Raw genomic sequence first — 21544 nt, 5'->3', positions numbered from 1 at the left:
GCTTTAGTGTTGAGGCTTAGTTTTGAATGAAAGGTGGTGTTAGGAGCATTAACAGGTTGCATATTTACAATATACATAATATAATTTGTTGCTGCAGCAAACCAGGGACTGTGAAGAGTAAGAAAAGGGAAATCACTTCCATTCCTTGCTTGGGGTTTACTGCCCTTGCCTGGAGTTGAGCGTTTAGACTCTGCAATGTTTTACCTATGTGATATAATCTCCACATACATATATGCACACAAAATTATGCAGACACAGGAACGAGGGGAGAGGGATTCCTATGTAACGGTAACCGTGCTTCTTCTGGGCATTTGTTTATTCATTCAGTACCTGCCAGTGCCCTACTCTGTTACAAATTCACTAAAAATTTCCTTGGAATTCACTGAATATGCTCAAAAACAGTCAAGTAGGATGTTCTCTGCTACTGTTTGAAGTTTCCTTGAAAGAGACTACAAAACAAATATAATTAACTCGATTGAATTCACTGGAAAATAAAGTGATCAATAGTTGTGTTTTTGAGTTAACTGAAAAATGACCTCAGGAATCACAGGCAAGGCCCACAATGGGTCGTTTGAAACAGCTATTAACAGTTGGCCACAATATTAACACCTTTGGCGAAGCTGCGTGGTGCCCGGAGTGGAGTTCCCGAGTGTCAACAGCGTCCCTTGGGCGCTTGCGGTGGTCTTTGCCCGGCACTACCAGACTCCTCAGGGAGGATTTTTGGGATTAAAGGCATCTTAAAAGCCAACTAAACTGTGTGAGTTGTCAGGGTCACAACAGAGTCGTTCGTGTTTAAAACCCTGACAAGCAGGGTGGGAAGGGCCACAGAGGCAGCGTTCTCACGCCGGAATGCCCGATAACAAGACCATCCCGAGAGACTCCGCAAAAGCCAAAGCCTTGCACACTGGCTACGCAACCTCACACCGAGAAACACTGGAGGACTCCCGCCAGCACCGCCCGTCCAACCTCCGGCGGGCGGCGCCCTGTCACCCGTCCTCGTGGCCGCGAAATTACCGCAAACAGGGACGCCGCCCTCTCATCCCACCGCCACCCGGGCTGCGCTCAGCGGCCGCGCCCCCCCACGTTTGCCAGCAGCTCCCAGAGGCGGTCAGTCTTTGGGTTTGACGACGGCAACTTCCCGGGCCTCGGCGAGCGCAGCCACGCACCCGGAAGCCGCCTCGGGAGTCCCACGCTGGGGCGCGACGCCGAGCCAGAACCACCCGCGGGCTCCGAAGCCACAGGCGAGTGGGGAGGGTGCCCTGGGGGGCTCGGAGGGGACGCAGTCACACCCGGCCCACGCAACGAGCACTCTCCTTCCCGGTCCCCAGCTCCCGCCAGCCGAGACGCAACGCTCCGCGTGATGACGTCGTGCGCCTGCCCCGCCCACTCCAGTAGTCGCCGACCCGGCCCACGGCCCGCCCCGCGCGATGACGTCAGTATCCACTCCACCCGCTCCGGGTGACGTGCCAGCCCCAGGCCCACGCCGCTCCCGCCCCGCGTGATGACGTCGCCCTCCCGGGCGGAGGCTGGCGTGTGGCGGAGCCGCGTCCCCTCAGAGGGGCGCTGGCGCGGGGCTGAGCTGCCCGGGATCAACGCGATCACCCGGCCCGCCTCGGCTGGGAGGGCAGCGCGGCACGGCGGGGCGATGAGCGGCGCCCGAGACGAGGGCCCGGAGGCGGGCGCCGGCGGGGCTGGGGGCCGCGCGGCGCCTGAGAACCCAGGGGGCGTGCTGAGCGTGGAGCTGCCCGGGCTGCTGGCGCAGCTGGCACGGAGCTTCGCGCTGCTGCTGCCCGTGTACGCGCTGGGCTACCTGGGGCTCAGCTTCAGCTGGGTGCTTCTCGCTCTTGCGCTGCTCGCCTGGTGCCGCCGCAGCCGCGGCCTCAAGGCCCTGCGCCTGTGCCGCGCGCTGGCGCTGCTGGAAGACGAGGAGCGCGCTGTGCGCCTGGGGGTGCGCGCCTGCGACCTGCCCGCCTGGGTGAGTGCAGATCCCTGCCCGTCCCGACCCTTGATCCCCAGTCCCGATGCCCCCTCGTCCAGGCAGGCGCTCCCTTCCCCGCGACCTGCCGCCTGGGTGAGTGCAGACCCTAGCCCTGCCCCGGCTCCCGCCTTCGTAGTCCTCCACCCACCCTGGTCTAGGCAGGCGCTCCCCTCACGTCTGGGCGAGTGCAGACCCCAGCCCCGGCCCTCGGGCCCGTTCCTGCGACCTGCCAGCCCAGGTGAGTGCAGACCCCGCCCCGCCGCGCCCCCCGGCCCCGACTCCTAGCTTGCTCCCGACCTGCCCGCTAGGGCGATTGCAGACCCTAGCCCCGCCCCGGCCTCCGGCCCACTCCCTGCGAACCTGTCCGCCTGGGGCCGCCGCCCGCTGCTCCCGCTCCCGCCCTGGTCCAGAGTGCTCCGTGCCCTCCCGCCGTCCAAGTCGGGCGTCCCCCTCACCGTTTCCCCGTCCGCCCAGGCTCCGGGTCCGGGGCGCGTCTGCCCTCGCGAAGCCTCCCCTCGCCGTCCCGCGCGGCTTTCCCGGAGACCCCTCCTCACAAAGCCTGCTTGCCTCCCTCGGCCTGCAGACCCCCCCAGCGCCAGCGGCAGGTACCGGGCTAGGCGCCCCCTCTTCGGCCGCGGCCCTGCCTGGAGCGCGCGCTTCCTCCTAGTGCCGCCCGCGGGGTCTCCTTAGGGGCCTGAGCGGCCGGTTCGGCTCTCAGAGCGCCCAGCGCGATTCTCGTGCTCATTCCCAACGCCCTGCCGGCCTGGAAATGCTCCGGGTGGCTTCAGCTTTTCCTTCTCTGTTTTAAAAAAACGTAATGACAGCTGGTGGGGGAGAAGTTAACTTTTTCTTCTACCAGGAGAAGACTCATTCGTGTCTTGGTTGTTTCTGACGCATTTCAAGGGCAGTGAGTGTCTCCCGAAAGATGTAGAGATGTTAGATAATACCAACTATACTTTTTTGCAAGTATAGTTGTGAGACTGAGCATTTTTATATGGGGTCGACCTGAATCCAGTGTGAATGTGTGTGTGTGTGTGTGTGTGTGTGTGTGTGTGTGTGTCAGGAAGTTTTGGAAGAGTTGCAGCAATAGCAAGAGTCATGGTATTATTTTATTTTTAACCTGGCAGTTCTGTACCTCATATATTTATGGACTGTAGACACGAAGAGTAGGCTTCATATCTTTTTCTTGTCATTTCCTAATTCTTTCTTAGCCGTGACTTGGCGTCACAGTTTCACACTGCAAGAAAGGATTTTAATGATGCTTCCATTAGGCTTAATATAAACTTTGGGGTGAAGGTGACCAGCAGTGGATTTCGGAAGGGTCATTTTCACTTAGAGGAGAAAAGGTCCCTGTTTCCAGTCATGAGACACCTGAGAAGTAAGGCATGACACAGATGGCAAACAAGAATTAGAAAGGAGGCGTGCCCAAGACAAGAAGGTAGTAGATGCTACTTTGTGACGACAGATTGCAACTGGGGTAAGAATATAATGTAAGGAGCTTGGGAATGTACAGTTCTGCCGATGCGTGGTGAGCATGAGAGACAGTCATATTTGGAGAACCAAGGTAACTGGCATGGTACAGCTTTTAGCTGGCAGCGGGAAAAACCGAGGGGTGTGCAGAGAAAGGAAGTTAAGAGGAACCGAGGTGGGAAAAACTAAGAACAGAAGAGGTGCACTTTGGAAATGGAAAAGGACTTTAAAGTGACGTTTTGTGTCTATATTACACTAAGATGCATACTACTAAAAAGTAGCTAAAAACAGAGTCCATTACCATCCATTACCAAAACAGCAATGTAATCAATGCTGAAATTCGCAGGAAGTGATGATGCTGACTTTCATAGATACTTGGTTATTGGCTAATATCAAATTTACTTGTTAAAAATCTTTGTGAAACACAGATTTTCTTTTCTTTTCTTTTCTCTTTTTTTTTTTTTTTTTTTTTTTTGAGACAGAGCCTCTCCCTGTCACCCAGGCTGGAGTGCAATGGCGTGATCTCGGCTCACTACAACCTCCGCCTCCAGGGTTCAAACGATTCTCTTGCCTCAGCCTCCCGAGTAGCTGGGATTACAGGCGCGCGCCATCACGCCCAGCTAATTTTTGTATTTTTAGTAGAAACAGGGTTTCACCATGTTGGCCAGGCTGGTCTCAAACTCCTGACCTTGTGTTCTGCACCCCTTGGCCTCCCAAAGTGCAGGGATTACAGGCGTGAGCCACCGTGCCCAGCCACGCAGACTGTACAGATGAAATTGCTGCCTTATTAAAGAACTGAAATTCTTTTTTTTTGAGACAGAGTCTCGCTCTGTCGCCAGGCTGGAGTGCAGTGGTGCCATCTCAACTCACTGCAAGCCCCGCCTCCCGGGTTCAAGCCATTCTCCTGCCTCAGCCTCCCGAATAGCTGGGACTACAGGCACGCACCACCACACCCAGCTAATTTTTGTATTTTTAGTAGAGACTGGGTTTCACCATGTTGGCCAGGATGGTCTCAATCTCTTGACCTCGTGATCCGCCCGCCTCAGCCTCCTAAAGTGCTGGGATTACAGGCGTGAGCCACCGTGCCCAGCCTGAAATTTCTTTTTTTAAAAAAACAGAATACAAAGGTAATTTAGCCAAAGATTCTTTTCGAATTTTTAATCTGTGTGACTTAAACTGATGAACCATGGTGTTCACCTCATGAAGAATTTATATTTTCTCCAGAATGTTTTACTTGTTTATTCCAAATTTGTATTTGAGCTCATAATCCCACATGTATAGACTTCAATGTGCTTAGGTTGCTTAAGACACTTCTTGAAGGATTCACATGAAACTTGACAGTGATTATGTTCACAGTTTTAGAGAGATTTTAAAAATATCTTTTAAATTATACTTATGTATCTATTTTGTGATATTTGTTAAAAGTGTAATGTACTTTGTTTTCATAATAAAACCAGCAGGTTGCATGGTATGGAAGTGTGCCTGAAATTCTGCTGTGAAGCAGGGATGGTGGGGGTGGTCAAAGCACATCAATAACAGAAGAAACTATGAATAAGAAAAGTTAAGATTTCAATATTACTTGCACTTTGGGTTTGTTTTTGTTTTTATTTTTCTAGAGATGAGTTCTTACCATGTTGTCCAGGCTGGTCTCAAACTTTTGGCCTTGAGGCATCCTCCCACTTAGACTTCCTAAAGTGCTGGGATTACAGGTGTGAGCCACCATGCCTGGCCAATATTACTAGTACTTTGATTTTTACCATACATACATTGATGCTTGGGGTTTCTGAACTTTGGACTGGTATTTTGCCTTGAACTAGATGTATTTGTACATCCCAAAGACTGTACTCATTTTCATAGTGTGTTGTTGATGACCGTGAATTCATAGCAGAGTGGAAACATAGGAAAACATGAATTAATGAGATACTAATTTCCTCACCTCACCTTTATATATATTCACTGACAGCTTTTCTTCTTCTTACTGAGTAAAAACTGAAGCTGGATATGGAAATGAGATAAAGAGTATTAACACTTTGAGAAACTATATATACTGTTCCTGATTGAGGCTATTAGGATGTGAAAAATGGCTCTCACTTAACTGTGATAATTCTGTAAGTTTGGTCCTACAGCTTTAATATAAACAGTGTTGTTATTCTTCACTTATTTTCCCATGAACAGTGATGTTCCAGCTGTTCAGGGGAAAGGCCTGGCAGGCTGGATGAATTGAGGACAGGGCTTTTTGTTGTATAAGTGTCTACCCTGTGTTAATGGACCCTGGACAATTAGGCTACTCTGGGTGAAGAAGAGATTTATTTATTTATTATTTCATTTATTTATTTTTGAGACGGAGTCTCACTTTGTTGCCCAGGATGAAGGGCAGTGGCATGGTCTCGGCTCACCACAAACTCTGCCTCCCGGGTTCAAGTGACTCTCCTGCCTCAGCCTCCCAAGTAGCTGGGAGTACAGGCGCCCGTCACCACGTCTGGCTAATTTTTGTGTTTTTAGTAGTGGCAGGGTTTCACCATGTTGGCCAGGCTGGTCTCAAACTCTTGACCTCAGGTGATCCACCAGCCTCGACCTCCCAAAGTGCTGGGATTACAGGCATGAACCACCGCGCCCAGCCTTTTTTGTTTTTTAAAGAGAGGAGGTTCTCGCTGTGTTCCCCAGGCTGGTCTTGAACTCTTGGGCTCAAGCGAACAACCTACGTGAGTCTCCCAAGTACCTGGGATTGCAGGTGCATGCCATCATGCTCAGGGCTGTGAAGAAGATTCTTGAAGAGTTTTTATAGAGATGAATAAGGGCAATTTTTCATTACTATTTCTATTTATTTGAAAATATTATCTCTTCATAGGATAACGTCTGACTCTATCCTGCTTTTACTGTTGCCAATAAATGCTGATTGTATGGCTGCCATGGATAATACTGTCATGGATAATAATACTTAACTGTTCCGACAGTCAGTCTTTTATTACCCTCATACTTGGATTATTGAGAATTAAAGCATGTTAGCTTCCTTGGTTATGTTGTTCTGTACTTTTGCATACAAACTTCTCTGGGGAGAGCTTTCTTCCCATTTTCCTTCTGAGAAGTTCGGGAAAATTTAACTCTAGCAAAAATATGGCATGTACAGTCTAAGAACCAAATGAACAAAAGAAAATAATGCACTGTGGTCTCACGTAAAGAAAGGGCAAATTTTTATTTTTTTATTCTCAGTGTTAATCATTGACTTAATACTTTAATAAAATGTTGTGAAGACTTGTAACTGAAAATAGTTGGCATAGCTAATTCAGGAGCCACAATTTAGCTATTTTAAACAAGTGCTACTTTAGCACCTGAATCCCGGTGATCATGTGGTTGAGGAAGTGTTGGAGTCCTCATCGTAGCTGCAGATAGGATGAGGGTGCTGCTTGGGTTTCTTGTTCACACCCACACTGTGGCTGCGACACAGAAGGGAAAGGGTGTGACCGTTGTTGCTTCAGTTCTGTGGTCTGAGAACCTCCTTCAGTTAGAACGTTAATGCCCCAAGATGGCTAAAAATAAAGCAGTAAATGTCTGGTTTTTAGTTTACGCTAAAAAATAGATTTAAATTTAGGATATATGCATCCATCAGCCTGTATGTAGTGGATTTAGTAAAATTTCTACTTAAGATTAATATTATCATCATTCTACATTTAAGGATGGGAGGATATAGAGCTAGGGCTAAAATATAAATAGTTTATATGGATATATACACTTAAAACATAATACATTTTATAAGTACGTATTCATAAATGTAAACTTCCATCCTGGGAAGATCAGTTATGGAATAGTGTTATTGTTACACCTGATGAACCTATGATCTTTTCTGTAGGCTTTCATGATTTCCACATTGGTCACAGCCTTTAACCTTGAAGTAGACATTGTGAATATACTAAAAACCATCAAATTGTATACTTTAAATGAGTGAATTGACAAGTATGTGAATTATATCTCAATAGCACTGTTAAAAAATATAGACATCGGGGCTGGGCGCGGTGGCTCACGCCTGTAATCTCAGCACTTTGGGAGGCCAAGGCGGGTGGATCACAAGGTCAGGAGATCGAGACCATCCTAGCTAAGACGGTGAAACCCTGTCTCTACTAAAAATACAAAAAATTAGCCAGGCGTGGCAGTGTGCGCCTGTAGTCCTAGCTACTCGGGAGGCTGAGGCAGGAGAATGGCATGAACCCGGGAGGCGGAGCTTGCGGTGAGCCGAGATCACACCACTGCACTCCAGCCTGGGCGACAGAGCCACAGTCCATCTCTAAAAAAAAATCCAATTTCTTTTTTTTTGAGACGGAGTCTGGCTCTGTCGCCCAGTCGGGGGTACAGGGGCACCATCTCAGCTCACTGCAACCTCCGCCTCGCTGGTTCAAGCAATTCTCCTGCCTCAGCCTCCCGAGTATCTGGGACTACAGGTGCACACCACCACGTCCAGCTAATTTCTTTTGTATTTTAGTGGAGACAGGGTTTCACCATGTTGCCCAGGCTTGTCTTGAACTCCTGAGCTTAGGCAGTCTGCCTGCCTCAGCCTCCCAAAGTGCTAGGATTACAGGCGTGAGCCACCGCGCCTGGCCTGGATTTCTTTTAATAATGGATGAAAAGGTTGTCAGTTATAGTGCAAAGTGAGGTATACCTTTGCTTACAGAATTCTAGCTAAAACTGTAAAAGTTTTTAAGGAATATTGTTCTAACTTAAGGTTGGGGGCGTTTACACTTTAAAGGATAGTTAATGAAAGGGTTAGGTAGATGAATTTTAAAAACTAGGTAAATATTTTTAACTTAAACCTAATAGTACTTTATTTATTTTTTGAGCTGGAGTCTCACTGTGTTACCCCAGGCTGGCCTCCAACTCCTAGGCTTGAGGGATCCTCCTGCCTCAGCCTCCTGAGTAGCTGGGACTACAGGTGTGAATCATTGTACCCAGCTCTAATATTACTTTATTTTTATTTTTTAATTTTATAAATTTATTTGAACATTTTTTATACTTGTAGTAGAGCTGAGGTCTTGCTATGTTGCCCAGGCTGGGCTCAAGTGATCCTCCCATCTCAGCACTTCTGAAGTGCTCTGATTACAGGTGTGAGCCACCACATCTGGCCTATAATAGTCCTTTAAACACTGATGCTATACTGTATTGGCTTAAACAAATATTAATTTTAATTGCGGCCAGGCGCAGTGGCTCACGCCTGTAATCCCAGCACTTTGGGAGGCTGAGGCGGGTGGATCACGAGGTCAGGAGATCGAGACCATCCTGGCTAACATGGTGAAACCCCGTCTCTACTAAAAATACAAAAAATTAGCTGGGCGTGGTGGCAGGCGCCTGTAGTCCCAGCTACTCAGGAGGCTGAGGCAGGAGAATTGCTTGAACCCGGGAGGCGGAGCTTGCAGTGAGCCAAGATCGCGCCACTGCACTCCAGCCTGGGCGACAGAGCGAGACTCCGTCTCAAAAAAAAAAAAAAAAAAAAATTTAATTGCATAACAATGGAAATCATGCTTCAAAAATATAAAAAACCGAAATCTGTTTTTCTGTGAGTTATTCCAAACTCTTCACTGTGATTCAAGGTATCAGTATATAATCATCACATATGTTTGAGTAGTTTAGCTTATGGATTGGTTTGTTTCATACTGGGTACATTCTATCAGAACATAATTTTATCATGTATTATATAATACATTGTGGTCTTTTGTTGTCTCTTGCATTTTGTTATGGTTTGGCAAGTCATTATCTTTTTTAGTTTTCATGACAATTCTGTCTCGGAGGAATTTTATTTCTTCATTTAGAGATGTAAGGACCCACTATATGCAGATTATTGTGCCAACAAAAGTGTAAGAAGTCATCCTGTCTTCATATTTACACTCTTCTCAGAGTAGTTAGAACAAGCACCTGGGAGGCGGGCTGTGGTGATGGCTCCAGTGTCACGGTGGTTCAGAAGAAAGGAGCAGGGAGGGCTCTATGGTAGGTAAGGGGGTGTGTTATAAATTTACGGACATGTTAGAGAAGAGATTCTATTCTTATTGAAGGGCATGGCCTTGTGTTCAGTGGCAACAGCGTGAGCAGCCGTGTGGAGGACAGTTGCAAAGGTGGATTTCTGGGCCGTCTCATCTGGAGGGAAATGCATGGAAGTTCTGATAGGGTTGTAACTCCTCCACCTGGTAGAAGGCTGCACTCAGCTTGGGACTTACTCTGGGCCCAGCAGTGAGGAATGGAAGTAGTCCCACTAGACCCCAGCCCAGGTCCCCACAATCTGGGAGGAGTAGAAGTGCTCCTTCTGGATGGCTGGCCCAGGCCCTCAGGGCAGTTCTGATTTACAGGATGCAGGGACGTGGCTGTGATTACTGTCGTGCTTTTAAGACAGAGTTTGGACATGACGGGGGTGAAAGTAGTGATGTGTTCAGGTCTAAGCTTGTGAAATCAGAAAAGGAAAGCTACTGTGTAATGCAGTATACTTCTGTTCTTGCTGTAGCTACCAGAAAACTCACAGCCAAAATTATTGCTGGATTGTTGGGCCCTGTACTACTGTACTGTAATAGCTGGGAATACCCATCGCACTTTTCTTCAAATAGACAATCTTCTTTTACTCTCAATGATCTTATTGTTCCTTGAACACTGAGTCACCTCCTGTTCTTTTGGAATTGGGTGGGGCATAGTTCTTACACAGATGGTGAATATGTTGGTAGTTGTCTTTTGCATGGGATCATTTTTCCATAAAGCATGTTTTATTTATGGAGGTTTTTCCAGTCTTTCTCCCTGTCACTGATTTTTTTTCTTCATTTATTTTTCTTAACTGTTTTTAAAGTTCTAGAATGTTTGTTAAAGCAAACTATTTATTTATTTTTTGTTTTTGTTTTTGAGATGGAGTCTTGCTGTCTCCCTGGCTGGAGTGCCCTGTGGCGATCTCAGCTCACTGCAAGCTCCGCCTCTGGGTTCACGCCATTCTCCTGCCTCAGCCTCTCCGAGTAGCTGGGACTACAGGCGCCCGCCACCACGCCTGGCTAATTTTTTGTATTTTTAGTACAGATGGGGTTTCACTGTGTTAGCCAGGATGGTCTCGATCTCCTGACCTTGTGATCCGCCCGCCTCGGCCTCCCAAAGTGCTGGGATTACAAGCATGAGCCACCGCGCCCAGCCAAAGCAAACTATTTATTTTTGTGAATTTTTTCCTGGATCACATTTTAAGAAACTAGTCCAATTTATATCTAAGGATTAAAAATGAGTCTTGATGAATTTATGGACATTTATTAGGCATTTGCTATGTTCTAGGTACTGTGCTAGGTGCTAGTGACACAAAATATGTGTAAGACAAGGCCTTAAACTCAGAAATTTACTAGCCGGCAATAACACAACAAATCTGTTTAATCCTAGCATTAGTCATAGTATGAATTGGTGGGTTTTTTTCAATTATTTTTATTTATTTATTTTTTGACACAAGATTTTGCTCTGTTGCCCAGACTGGAGTGCAGTGGCACAATCGTGGCTCACTGCAGCCTCAACCTACTGGGCTCAGCCACCCCTTCCGCCTCAGCCTCCCCAGTAGCTTGGGCTACAGGCATGCGCCACCATGTCTCACTAATTTTTAAAATTTTTTGTAAAGCGGGGATTTCTCCGTGTTACCCAGGCTGGTCTTGAACTCCTGGGCTCAAGCTATCCTCCCGCCTCTACTTCCCAAAGGTCTGGGAGGGAATACAGGCGTGAGCCACTGCACCTGGCTATTATTATGTTATCTGATGAAAGTATTATTTTTATTATGTTCAACATGTTTTGAAATATGTATACATTGTAGAATGTGCTAAATCAAGCTAATTAACAAATGCATTATGTCACGGGCTTACCATTTTTTGTGGTGGAACACTAGAAAATCTACTCTTAGTGACTTTTTTAAGAATATATTATATTGTTGCTAACTAGTTACAGTGTTGTACAATAGATCTCTTGAACTTATTCCTTATAATTGAAATGTTTTATCCGTTGGCTAATATCTCTCTAGACTCTCCGCCATTCTTTTAGTAAAAATAATACATGTTCACTTTTTTAAAATCCAAGAAAAAATATATTTAAAAGATCATCCATAATACCAAACCATCCATAATGGTAGTTGGTAGAAAAGTATACATTGAATGGGGTTTAATGGATTACCGCAGTGTCTAGATGAAAGTATCAATACAAAGTAAGAAGCACATCCCACGTGCATTTGTGTATGGCAGCAGCAGCGTCCTTTCGGATAACAGCTTCCGTGTTGTGCTTGGTGATTGCATGCTGGAATTAGTGATAACCACACCAACAGCAGATGTGGAAATACTAATATGATGGTTTTCATTATGCTTTCTTTATTACTTGTAAAATTGTCATTGAAACTGAGTTTTTTTTTAATTTGTTCAGTTACACAGTGAAGTCCCCCTTTATCTTTCTATATTTAATGAACATGCAGTTGTATTTTTCTTCATTTCTTATGTTATGGCTAGACAGGTTTCAAAAACATTTTTTCTGATTTAAAGAAGAAAGTATGCTCATTGAAGAATGAGCTTTGGAGAAGAATAAGGAAGAAAAAAGTTACCTGCAATTCTACTAACTAGTGATAACGTTACATTGGCAACATTTCGGTGGATTTTGTTAATCTTTTAATGATATGTTTGGATATATATGTGTGTGTATAGTATCCTCCTTTCTTAAATGCTATATTATGGATATTATGTTATTCTTCAGAAATATGACTTTGGCTATTGCAATATCATCTGTCTTATGGAACTACCAGAGTTTATTTAAATGATGTCTGATAGCCATTTGAAAAACTAGATTGTGAGATATGATATAATGAGAAGAGATAAAAATAGAATTTGAGATATTTAATTTCCTGCTCTTTTTAAGTTATGAAAACTTATTTACTTGAGCTATTTGTTAGATCTGTGTCTAGGATATATGAATTATTTTTGAACTCATTAGACTGACATGATAATTTTATAAGCAAAAGTCTGGCCATGGAAGGCAGTGTTTGTTTTTGCATGGTATGATGTTAAAAGACAGAAGATTTATCCCTATCTCTTTTTGTCTGAATAACCTTTGGAAGAAAGCATTCCCTCCATAATGAGTCACAACTTCAGATTGCTTTTCTTCCCCTGTGCTGTGCTGGTATATTAAAGTTTGCTAACAGTTACAAGTATTCTTAACTGCAGTGGTTTCGTGTAGCACAATTGAGTGATGGCTACTTTGAGGTTCCCGTGATGTCCTGCTGAATTGGTGTGTCCTTGTCTGGACGTGACCAGTCATGTGGCCAGTGCCCGTGTGAGTGGGCTACCCTTCTGTGGGGTGTGCTGAGGTGTGGCCACCGGCCTCTGGTTAGCTTTGAGGCTCCCACCATCTCGCAGAGCCCACAGCTCAGGCTCTGGCTCTGGTGGGTGAGGGTTGTGCCCTGAGGCCCACCCCTTCCTAACTCCCTGCCCTTGGGTGAGTCAGGTACAACTCTTAGAACCTTGTTTCCTCTTTGGTTTGATGGGGGTTGAGCCTGACTGTGCTGTGGTTGTGAGGCTGGAATGGGGAGAGGCCAGTGAACACACTGGACGTGGGCGGGCAGCGAGGCATGTCCTTGGGTCAGCCGTCTGAGTCACAGGCCCGGAGATGCCCAGCTGTGACCAGTGCTCCTCTTGCAGGCAAGTCCTGGTGTGGCCTTTGCCACCTCCCTCCCCCACCTCTGCTGAAATGGAACAGATGAGCCCTGGGGTTTTTCTTTGTTTCTGTTTCACTGTGGTTTGTTTACGCTGTTGCTAAGAATTTATCTACCATAATGCTTTGTTATTATTAACACTTGCAAGTATGTATGCCTTAAAATTTCACTTTCTCTCTCTTCCTCTCTGTATATCCCTAAAATAATATCCAAGGAGCCTGCATTGTCACTCCTCTTCCTTGCCTTGATTTGCTCTGTATCTTCCGTAAAACAAATGTTGTTCCAAGGACATGGCTAATCTTTCTTGACTCCACTTCCAGGAGTCACCCTGATGGCATAGATAATGATAGTTAATTTTACATTTTGTACATATAACATTTAATTATTCTAATATTCATTAACTTCCTTTTGTGAATAAGTGCTGGTTAGTGACTAAAAAGTGGGAATTTGAAAGTGCACATCCTATTTCAGGGTCAGTTGTAATAGTTTAATTTTAACGTGTATTACATGTGGAGTTGTTTCCTTCTTTTTATGTCTGAGGGATTGATATGTTTTAAGTTTCCCAGAGTAAGGTAGATCTGTAGAAAATAAATCCAGTGATTTGGGAGGAGAACATTATCTAACTTCATGCCATAAATATTATACTGGAGTACCTATTACATGCTAGTTTTTTATTATGCTGCTCACATTTCAAGAACCAGTATCAAATTGCTAAAATTATTAATCTGAATGATACTTTCACCTTCCATTTTCTTATGAAACTTTGTTACATATTTGTTAAAGCATTTAGTTTAATCTGTAAACCAACAGTATTTGAGACAAGTCTCAATTAATTTAGTATTTTATTTTGCCAGGGTTAAAGGATGCTGGTGACATAGTCTCAAGACATGTGCCCAAGGGGGTTGACCTGTAAGTTTTAGGGATACATAAGACATCAATCAATACATGTAAGCTGTACATTGGTTCAGAAAGGTGGGACAGCTGGAAGCGGGTACATTCGTTCAGCAAGGTGGGACACCTGGAAGCAGGTGGGTGTGGCAAGTGCTCCAGATCATATCTGGACTCAAAGATTTTTCTGATTGGCAGTTGGTTAAGTTACTGTCTAGAGACCTGGAATCAATAGAAAGGAATGCCTGGATTACCTTGTGGAGACCAAGGTTTTATTGTACAGATGAAGCCTCCAGGTAGCAGGCTTCAGAGAGAATAGATGGTTAATGTTTCCTGTCAGACTTAAAGAGTCTGTCAGTTCCTCTGTCAGTTCTGTCAGTCTTAAGGTCTGTGTCATGGTAATGAGGTGTGTCTGACGCCCCGCCCCCCCATCGTGGCCTGAAGTAGGTTTTACAGGTTAACTTTGGAATGCCCCTGGCGGAGAGGAGGAGCTGTTCAGATAGTTGGGAGCTTAGAATTTTGTTTTTGGTTTATACTTTGTACCCAATTTGTAAAATGTTATATAAAGCTGGTGTTGATATTCATACACAATTAGAAGTGAATTGCCTACTGAGATCATTAATTTATTTCATTTGTACTACAAATCTTTAAATGGCTAGTAAGTGCGTACCTAAAATTTGTTAACACCATCTACGTTAATATCTGAGTGCTGGAATTTTGAAACCAAAACTCCAAATATAATCCAATACAAAGTAACAATACTCTTCCTACTTATTTTTTCCACACATATAAAGATCTTGGAATTTATCCAGTAACTAGTAGAAAGAATTGATTTTACTTAATCACAAATGGTGCTGTGTGTGAAGCGAAGTTTTAAAAGAAATGCTCCGTAGATGTCAATGTCATTACTGGAGCAGGAGGGAAAGGATGACATGGTTGGTGCATTAGGGCACCTGTGACAAAGTGCCATCCACTTGGTGGCTTCAAACAACACTCTTATCTTTTAAGGGTTCTGGAGGCCAGCAGTTGGAAATCAGTTCCTCTGGGCCAAAACTAAGGGGTGGGCCGGGTGTGCACTCTGGAGGCTCCCAGGGAGAAGCTTTTCCTGCTTTTCTTGCTTCTCAGCCACATTCCATGGCTGCAGGCCCTTCTCCCTTCAGAGCTGGCAGCTGCTTTCATCCTCATAGGGCCATTCTGCTTTCTGTTTTGTCAAATCTCTGTTCCTCCCTATTTTCTTTCTTTTCCTTAGGCAAGGGTTGAGGCTGCAGTGAGCCGTTTGCACCTAGGCTGGAGTGCAGTTGTGTGACCATAGCTCACTGCAGTCTCGACCTCCTGGACTCAAGCAACCCTTCCACTTCAGCCTCTCAAGTATCTGGGACTACAGGCCTGCACCACCACACCCAGCTAATTAGCTAATTTTTAAAATTTTTTGTAGAGATAGAGTCTCACTGTGTTGCCCAGGCTGGACTTCCTCCCTTCTTAAGGATACTGGAGATGGCATTTAGGGCCTCTATGGATAATCCTCCACCACCGAAGATCCTTCATTTTATCACATCTGCAACGTTCTTTTTGCCATATAAAGCGACACTCACAAATTCCAGAGATTAGGACGTGACCATCTTTTGAGGGCTGTTACTCAGCTTCCCACACTACCCTGTATCTTGGAGTATTCAGGAGCCAGGAAGGCTTAGTTCCAGCATTTTCCCTGTGCCGTAACATCTCAGAAATCAGATTTATTTTACAAGGGTGTATCATTGTTAATGGACTGTGCTCTTAGTGGCACGTAAAGTGATGGTGCAGCTTATAATTGATCACATCTTGGATTCAATACTAAGGTTTTTTCTGTTTTTGGCTGTAGTCCTGGTGTCTGAGGTTGGGTGTGGTCTTTCAGAGGTGGGATGAGGAGGAGCTGTGCAGTGGGAAGAAGGGTTAGGAACTGTGGGAACTGAGATGACCACAGGAAGCAGCACCGTAAGTTACACAAGTGGAAGAGTTGGGCTTGATCCCTAGACACAGGGCAGCATCCAGATATCCACTAGAGGGATGTGTCCCAGTTTAAAAGGGGGGGTTAGCAAGATACATTTGGCAGGGATATCCAGAGGGACTGGGGACACAGATCTAAGCATGAAGGGGAAGGAGTGCCTGAATGTCAGGGGAATAGCTTTGGGGAGGAAGGAAGATAGATGAATGAGCCAGGAATGTGAACAACAACCCCAGGGTGTAGAAATGATCCATTACTAGGTATATACCCAAAGGACTATAAATCATGCTGCTATAAAGACACATGCACACGTATGTTTATTGTGGCACTATTCACAATAGCAAAGACTTGGAACCAACCCAAATGTCCAACAACGATAGACTGGATTAAGAAAATGTGGCACATATACACCATGGAATACTATGCAGCAATAAAAAAGGATGAGTTCATATCCTTTGTAGGGACATGGATGAAACTGGAAAACATCATTCTCAGTAAACTATCACAAGGACAAAAAACCAAACACCGCATGTTCTCACTCATAGGTGGGAATTGAACAATGAGAACTCATGGACACAGGAAGGGGAACATCACACTCCGGGGACTGTTGTGGGGTTGGGGGAGGGGGGAGGGACAGCATTAGGAGATATACCTAATGCTAAATGACGAGTTAATGGGTGCAGGAAATCAACGTGGCACATGGATACATATGTAACAAACCTGCACATTGTGCACATGTACCCTAAAACCTAAAGTATAATAATAATAAAAAAAAAAAAAAGAAATGATGCTGGAACAATAGAAGCAGTAGTTTGAGGCTAGGGCTGGGGTGGGAGATTACTTCAGTCTTTAACGTTGGTGTAAGAAACCCAAGAAAGTTCCGAGAGGACTCAGCCCTACAGCAGCCAGCACCTCCCTGGAGAGACAGGAGACAGGCCAGCGAGAGGAGGAAGATTATGTGGATAGCTTCACAAGGGCTGCCTCTCTGCACTCGGAGGAGTGTAACAGAAAACCCGTGAGAAAACAAACGGTGATTGTGCTTGGCACTCATCGCAGGCTGTCTTCTAACTCTTTACATGGAAGTCATTTAAACCTCACAGCTAACATGCCACCTTTGTTTTACAGGTAAGGCAACAAGCTCTGCTAATGTCAGAGGTGAGCACAGGCAGCCCTCGACCTGTGAGATCTGTGCACTGCCGTGCATTCTCTGCTCTCTCCCCTCTCGATGGCAGTAGGGGAGGAACTGGGGATTTGGCACCATCTAATCTAGTCATTTTTACAACCCCAAGAGAATTGTATGTCATTTCCGCTTTTCAGAGGAGGAGCTAAGGTCTGAGAGACTTGTACCCAGTACAAGTCAGGTGTACCCGCCTGGCCATATTCAGTGTCCTGGGAGCTGGGCCCAGCCCATAAAACTTGTGCTTGCAGAAGGCACCAGAGACGCCAGGGTAGTGGCAGGTTACTGTTTCCAGAAGAGCAAAACCAACACAAGTGAATGACCCACCACCTTCTTAGCCAGTGGGAGCTTCTTTGGGTGTTTTAAGTTTATATACTATTAGCATTCTTAAATACGTTAGGAGGTGACAGCCAGGCTATGGTATATTTTTAAATGTTTCACATCTATGAGAGTAATCGGGACGAGTAACGTATATTTTTAAATGTTTTAGATCTGTGAGAGTAATCGAGACGAGTAATGTATATTTTTAAAACGTTTTTGATCTGTGAGAGTCATCTGGACGAGTAACATGTGTGTATATATATATATATATATTTTTTTTTTTTTTTTTGAGACGGAGTCCCGCTCCGTCACCCAGGCTGGAGTGCAGTGGCACAATCTTGGCTCACTGCAAGCTCCGCCTCCTGGGTTCATGCCATTCTCCTGCCTCAGCCTCCCGAGTATAGCTGGGACTACAGGCGCCTGCCAGCAAGCCCGGCTAATTTTTTGTTTTTTTTTTTTAGTAGAGACAGGGTTTCACCGTGTTGGCCAGGATGATCTCGATCTCCTGACCTTGTGATCCGCCTACCTCGGCGTCCCAAAGTGCTGGGATTACAGGTGTTAGCCACCACGCCTGGCCTGAGTAACGTATATTTTTAAAACGTTTTTGATCTGTGAGAGTCATCGGGATGAGGAACGTATATTTTTAAAATGTTTTTGATCTGTGAGAGTCATCGGGACGAGGAATGTATATTTTTAAACGTTCTTGATCTGTGAGAGTCATCAGGGCGAGGAACGTATATTTTTGAAACGTTTTTGATCTATGAGAGTCATCGGGACAAGGAACAGAGGTGCTCTCCCTTGGTCTTTGTTTCCTTCTTACTGTTAACACGTTTTGTCTGGGATGACTTTCCTCCTGCCTGAAAAACTTACTTTAGTATTTCTTTTACTGCAAGTCTACTAGCAATGGATTTTCTCAATTTTTGTCTGGAAAGGTATTTATTTCTGTTTCACTTTCTTAAATTAATATACTTCATTTTTTAGAACAATTCTGGATTTCCAGAAAAATTGAGCAGATAATACAGAGCCCCCACATCCCTTCTTACAATTTCCTGTGCTACGTCTGTCACAACTAATGAGCCCGCGTTGATATATTTAATACTAGCCTGAAGCCCACAGTTTACAGTACGGCTCATTCTCAGTGTTGTACATTCCATGGATCTTGACAAACGGATGATGGCATGTATCAGCTATTACAATGTCATACGAAATAGTTTCGCTGCCCTAAAATCTTCTGTGCTTCAGCTCTTCCTCTCCGTCTGCCTGTGCTTACTGATCTTTTTACACAGTTTTACCCTTTCTAGAATGTCATATATTGGAATTATAAAGTATCGGCCTTTTCAGATTGGTTTATTTCACCTAGAAATATGCATTTTAGGTTCTTCTGTGTCTTTTCATTGCTTGATAGCTCATTTGTTTCATTTTTATTGCAATAAATTCAAATAACATAAAACCATTTTAAAGGACACAATTCAGTGCCATTTAGTACCTTTACATGTAGTGTAATCATCACCTACCTCTCTCTGGTTCCAAAACATTTTCTCTGCCCCAAAAGGAACCCTGTTTTGTGCCCATTCGCGGTCACACCGTGTTTCCCCTCCCCCAACCCATGGCAACCACATCTGCTTTGTCTCTGTGGGTTTACCTGTTCTGGGTATTTCCTGTAAACGGAGGCATGTAATATGTGTGTGATCTTTTATGTGTGGCTTCTTTCAGTTAGCATAGTTTTGAGGTTAATTTGCATTGTAGCGTATGCCAATGTATCATCTCTTTAAGGCTGAATATTCCGGTACTGCAGTTTGATCATCCATTCATCCACAATGGCCATTCGGGTTGTTTCCACCTTTTGGCTGTTGTGAATGGTGCTGCTGTGAACATTCATGTACACGTTTTTGTTTGAATATCCATTTTCAATTCTTTTGAGTATATACCTAGGAATAGAATTGTTGGGTCTATGTTTAACATTTTGAGGAATGCCAAACTGTTTTCACAATGCCTGTGCCATTTTACATTCTCACCAGCAATATATGAAGGTTGAATTCCTCCACATCCTTGCCAACACCTGTGTTTTTTTGTTTTTATTGTTACTGCTGTCCTAGTGGATGTAAAGTGGGAGTCACTGTGGCTCTGACTTAATCTCCCCGATGACTGACCAGCACCACGTTTACATGACTTCGTGCATTTCTTCCACCTCCACATTCAGTTAGGTCGTTCGGTAGCTTGAAATTGGCCATGGTGGGAGTATTCACACCTCAGAAGTTAGCAGTCTCAGCGAAGTGGCTGTGAGCAGGAGCCAGCCCAAACCCATCCCTGCTCTGAAGCGTGTACTCCTCCAGAGAGGCTCCCCCGTCCTCTGGAAGGCAGAGTGGGCAAAGGCTGCCCTCTCCAGGGTGGTCCTGAGCCGGCCTGTGGCTGTGTGGCAGGGGGAAGCTCTGGCTGCCTCTGATACTCTCTGCTGTAAGGCCCAGCCCTCCAGATGTTGTGACTGGGAGTCTGCAGTGTTTCCCAAGTGCCCGCTGGTCTGTCCCAAAGTCCAGTTTGTGCTTTCTCAGTACAATATCTTGCCAAAAGCTCTATTTTGCTCCTTCGAGGCTAGCTTCTTGCCCTGGGTAGCTTAGGAATTTAGCAAATTCCTCTTGAAAGAGACTGTACCCTTCTTCCCACTTTCCTCTTTCAGGGATCTTGGCCCCTCAGGTTCTGGTTGTTTAGCTGACCCAGACTCCAGTTCTTGTCCTGCCAATCTCCTGAGACGTCCATAAACCCTGTTGGCTTCTTTGAATCTCAGCCACATTTCTCTGGATTTCTCAACCTCTTGTAGCACAACCTTGAAGGAGAATAGCCATAGAAAGTTGACTCACCACTCTGTGGTCTCCGCCCCCCCTGAATCCTGCAGCGTTTCCAGTGTTTCCAGGTGTGTGTGTGAGCTGTGGCGGCCTGTGCACATGTGCGGGAGCTTCTGTGCATGCGCCTGTGTGTTCTGTGAACGTGCATGGTTCATCTTTATGGTCTCACCAAATATTTCAGTTCTGATGTATTTCTCTGTGATTAACTAGTTTGGCAGATAATTTAGGACCCACAAGGGAATGGCTTTGCCCCTCGTTTATCACTGAGCTGAGCCATGTGCTCTTTAAGGACCGGATAGCTCACTGGGTACCTTTGTTGGTTGGTTAAGCCACGAACAAGGAGCTCTGAATTAGGCACTGATTTACTTTGGGTCCTCTGGCTCTACTTACTTGGTTCTGTTATTATTTGGGGAAGTATCTGATTAAAATAAATGGGCCTTGGTAAAAGCAGTATGTGTTTCATACATTGAGATATTCATTTCTTTTTTCTTAATTTTAATTTTTAATTTTTTATTTTTTGAGAGACAGTCTCATTCTGTTGCCACGCGGGAGTGCAGTGGTGCAATCGTGGCTCACCGTTGTCTTGACCTCCTGGGCTCAAGTGATCCTCCCACCTTGGCGTCCCAGAGTGCTGGGATTACAGGCTTGAGCCACTGTCCTTACCCCTTTTGTTTTTTTTAACAGCTGTATTGAGCTATAATTCACATACCATACAATCCAGCCATTTAAACTATACAATTACCTGTTTTTCAGTATATTCTGAGGATTGTGCAACCATCACCGAAATCTCTTAGTAGAACCTTTTGTCTTCCATAAAGAAACCCTATACCCATCAGCCCTCGATCCTCAGACCCCTCCACTGCTCTCCCTGTCACGCCCACCCTAGCCACCCAGTAATTCGCTTTGTCTCATAGGAAGACACCTTCTGGACATCCCATGTAAATGAAATATACAGCATGTAGTCTTTGTGATGAGCTTTCTTTTCTTTTTTTTTTTTTTTCCAAGACAGGGTCTCACTCTATCACCCAGGCTGGAGTGCAGTGACACAATCACGGCCCATTGCAGCCTCCACCTCCCAGGCTCAAGTGATCCTCCCATCTCAGCCTCCTGAGCAGCTGGGACCATAGGCATGCGCCACCATGCCCGTCTAATTTTCAGCTGTTTTGTAGAGATGGGGCCTCACTGTGTTGGGCTGGTCTTGAACTTCTGGGCTCAAGTG

General features: G+C 45.2%; 2 protein-coding genes across 5 annotated transcripts in view; both read left to right on the top strand.

The window, feature by feature from the left end:
* The first annotated feature begins 849 nt into the window (after nucleotides 1-849).
* Nucleotides 850-1462, top strand: LOC134737073 (extended synaptotagmin-2-like). Its single transcript, XM_063642395.1, has 2 exons — nucleotides 850-971; nucleotides 1024-1462. The coding sequence occupies exons 1-2, from the start codon at nucleotides 850-852 to the stop codon at nucleotides 1460-1462; spliced, it is 561 nt and encodes a 186-aa protein (XP_063498465.1).
* Nucleotides 1463-1483: 21 nt separating this feature from the next.
* Nucleotides 1484-21544, top strand: part of ESYT2 (extended synaptotagmin 2) — a 101136-nt gene continuing 81075 nt past the window's right edge. The window contains exon 1 of one of the 4 annotated variants that reach the window (XM_055269698.2): nucleotides 1484-1975. In XM_055269698.2, the coding sequence (XP_055125673.2) occupies nucleotides 1502-1975 (474 nt within the window). In that variant the 5' untranslated portion in view covers nucleotides 1484-1501. The remainder of the gene's footprint in view (nucleotides 1976-21544) is intronic. The other 3 variants (XM_055269699.2, XM_055269696.2, XM_055269697.2) reach the window with 3 other exon arrangements.

Source organism: Symphalangus syndactylus, chromosome 6 (genome assembly GCF_028878055.3).
Source record: "Symphalangus syndactylus isolate Jambi chromosome 6, NHGRI_mSymSyn1-v2.1_pri, whole genome shotgun sequence".
NCBI lineage: Eukaryota > Metazoa > Chordata > Mammalia > Primates > Hylobatidae > Symphalangus > Symphalangus syndactylus.
This window is presented reverse-complemented; position numbering and strand designations above follow the sequence as displayed.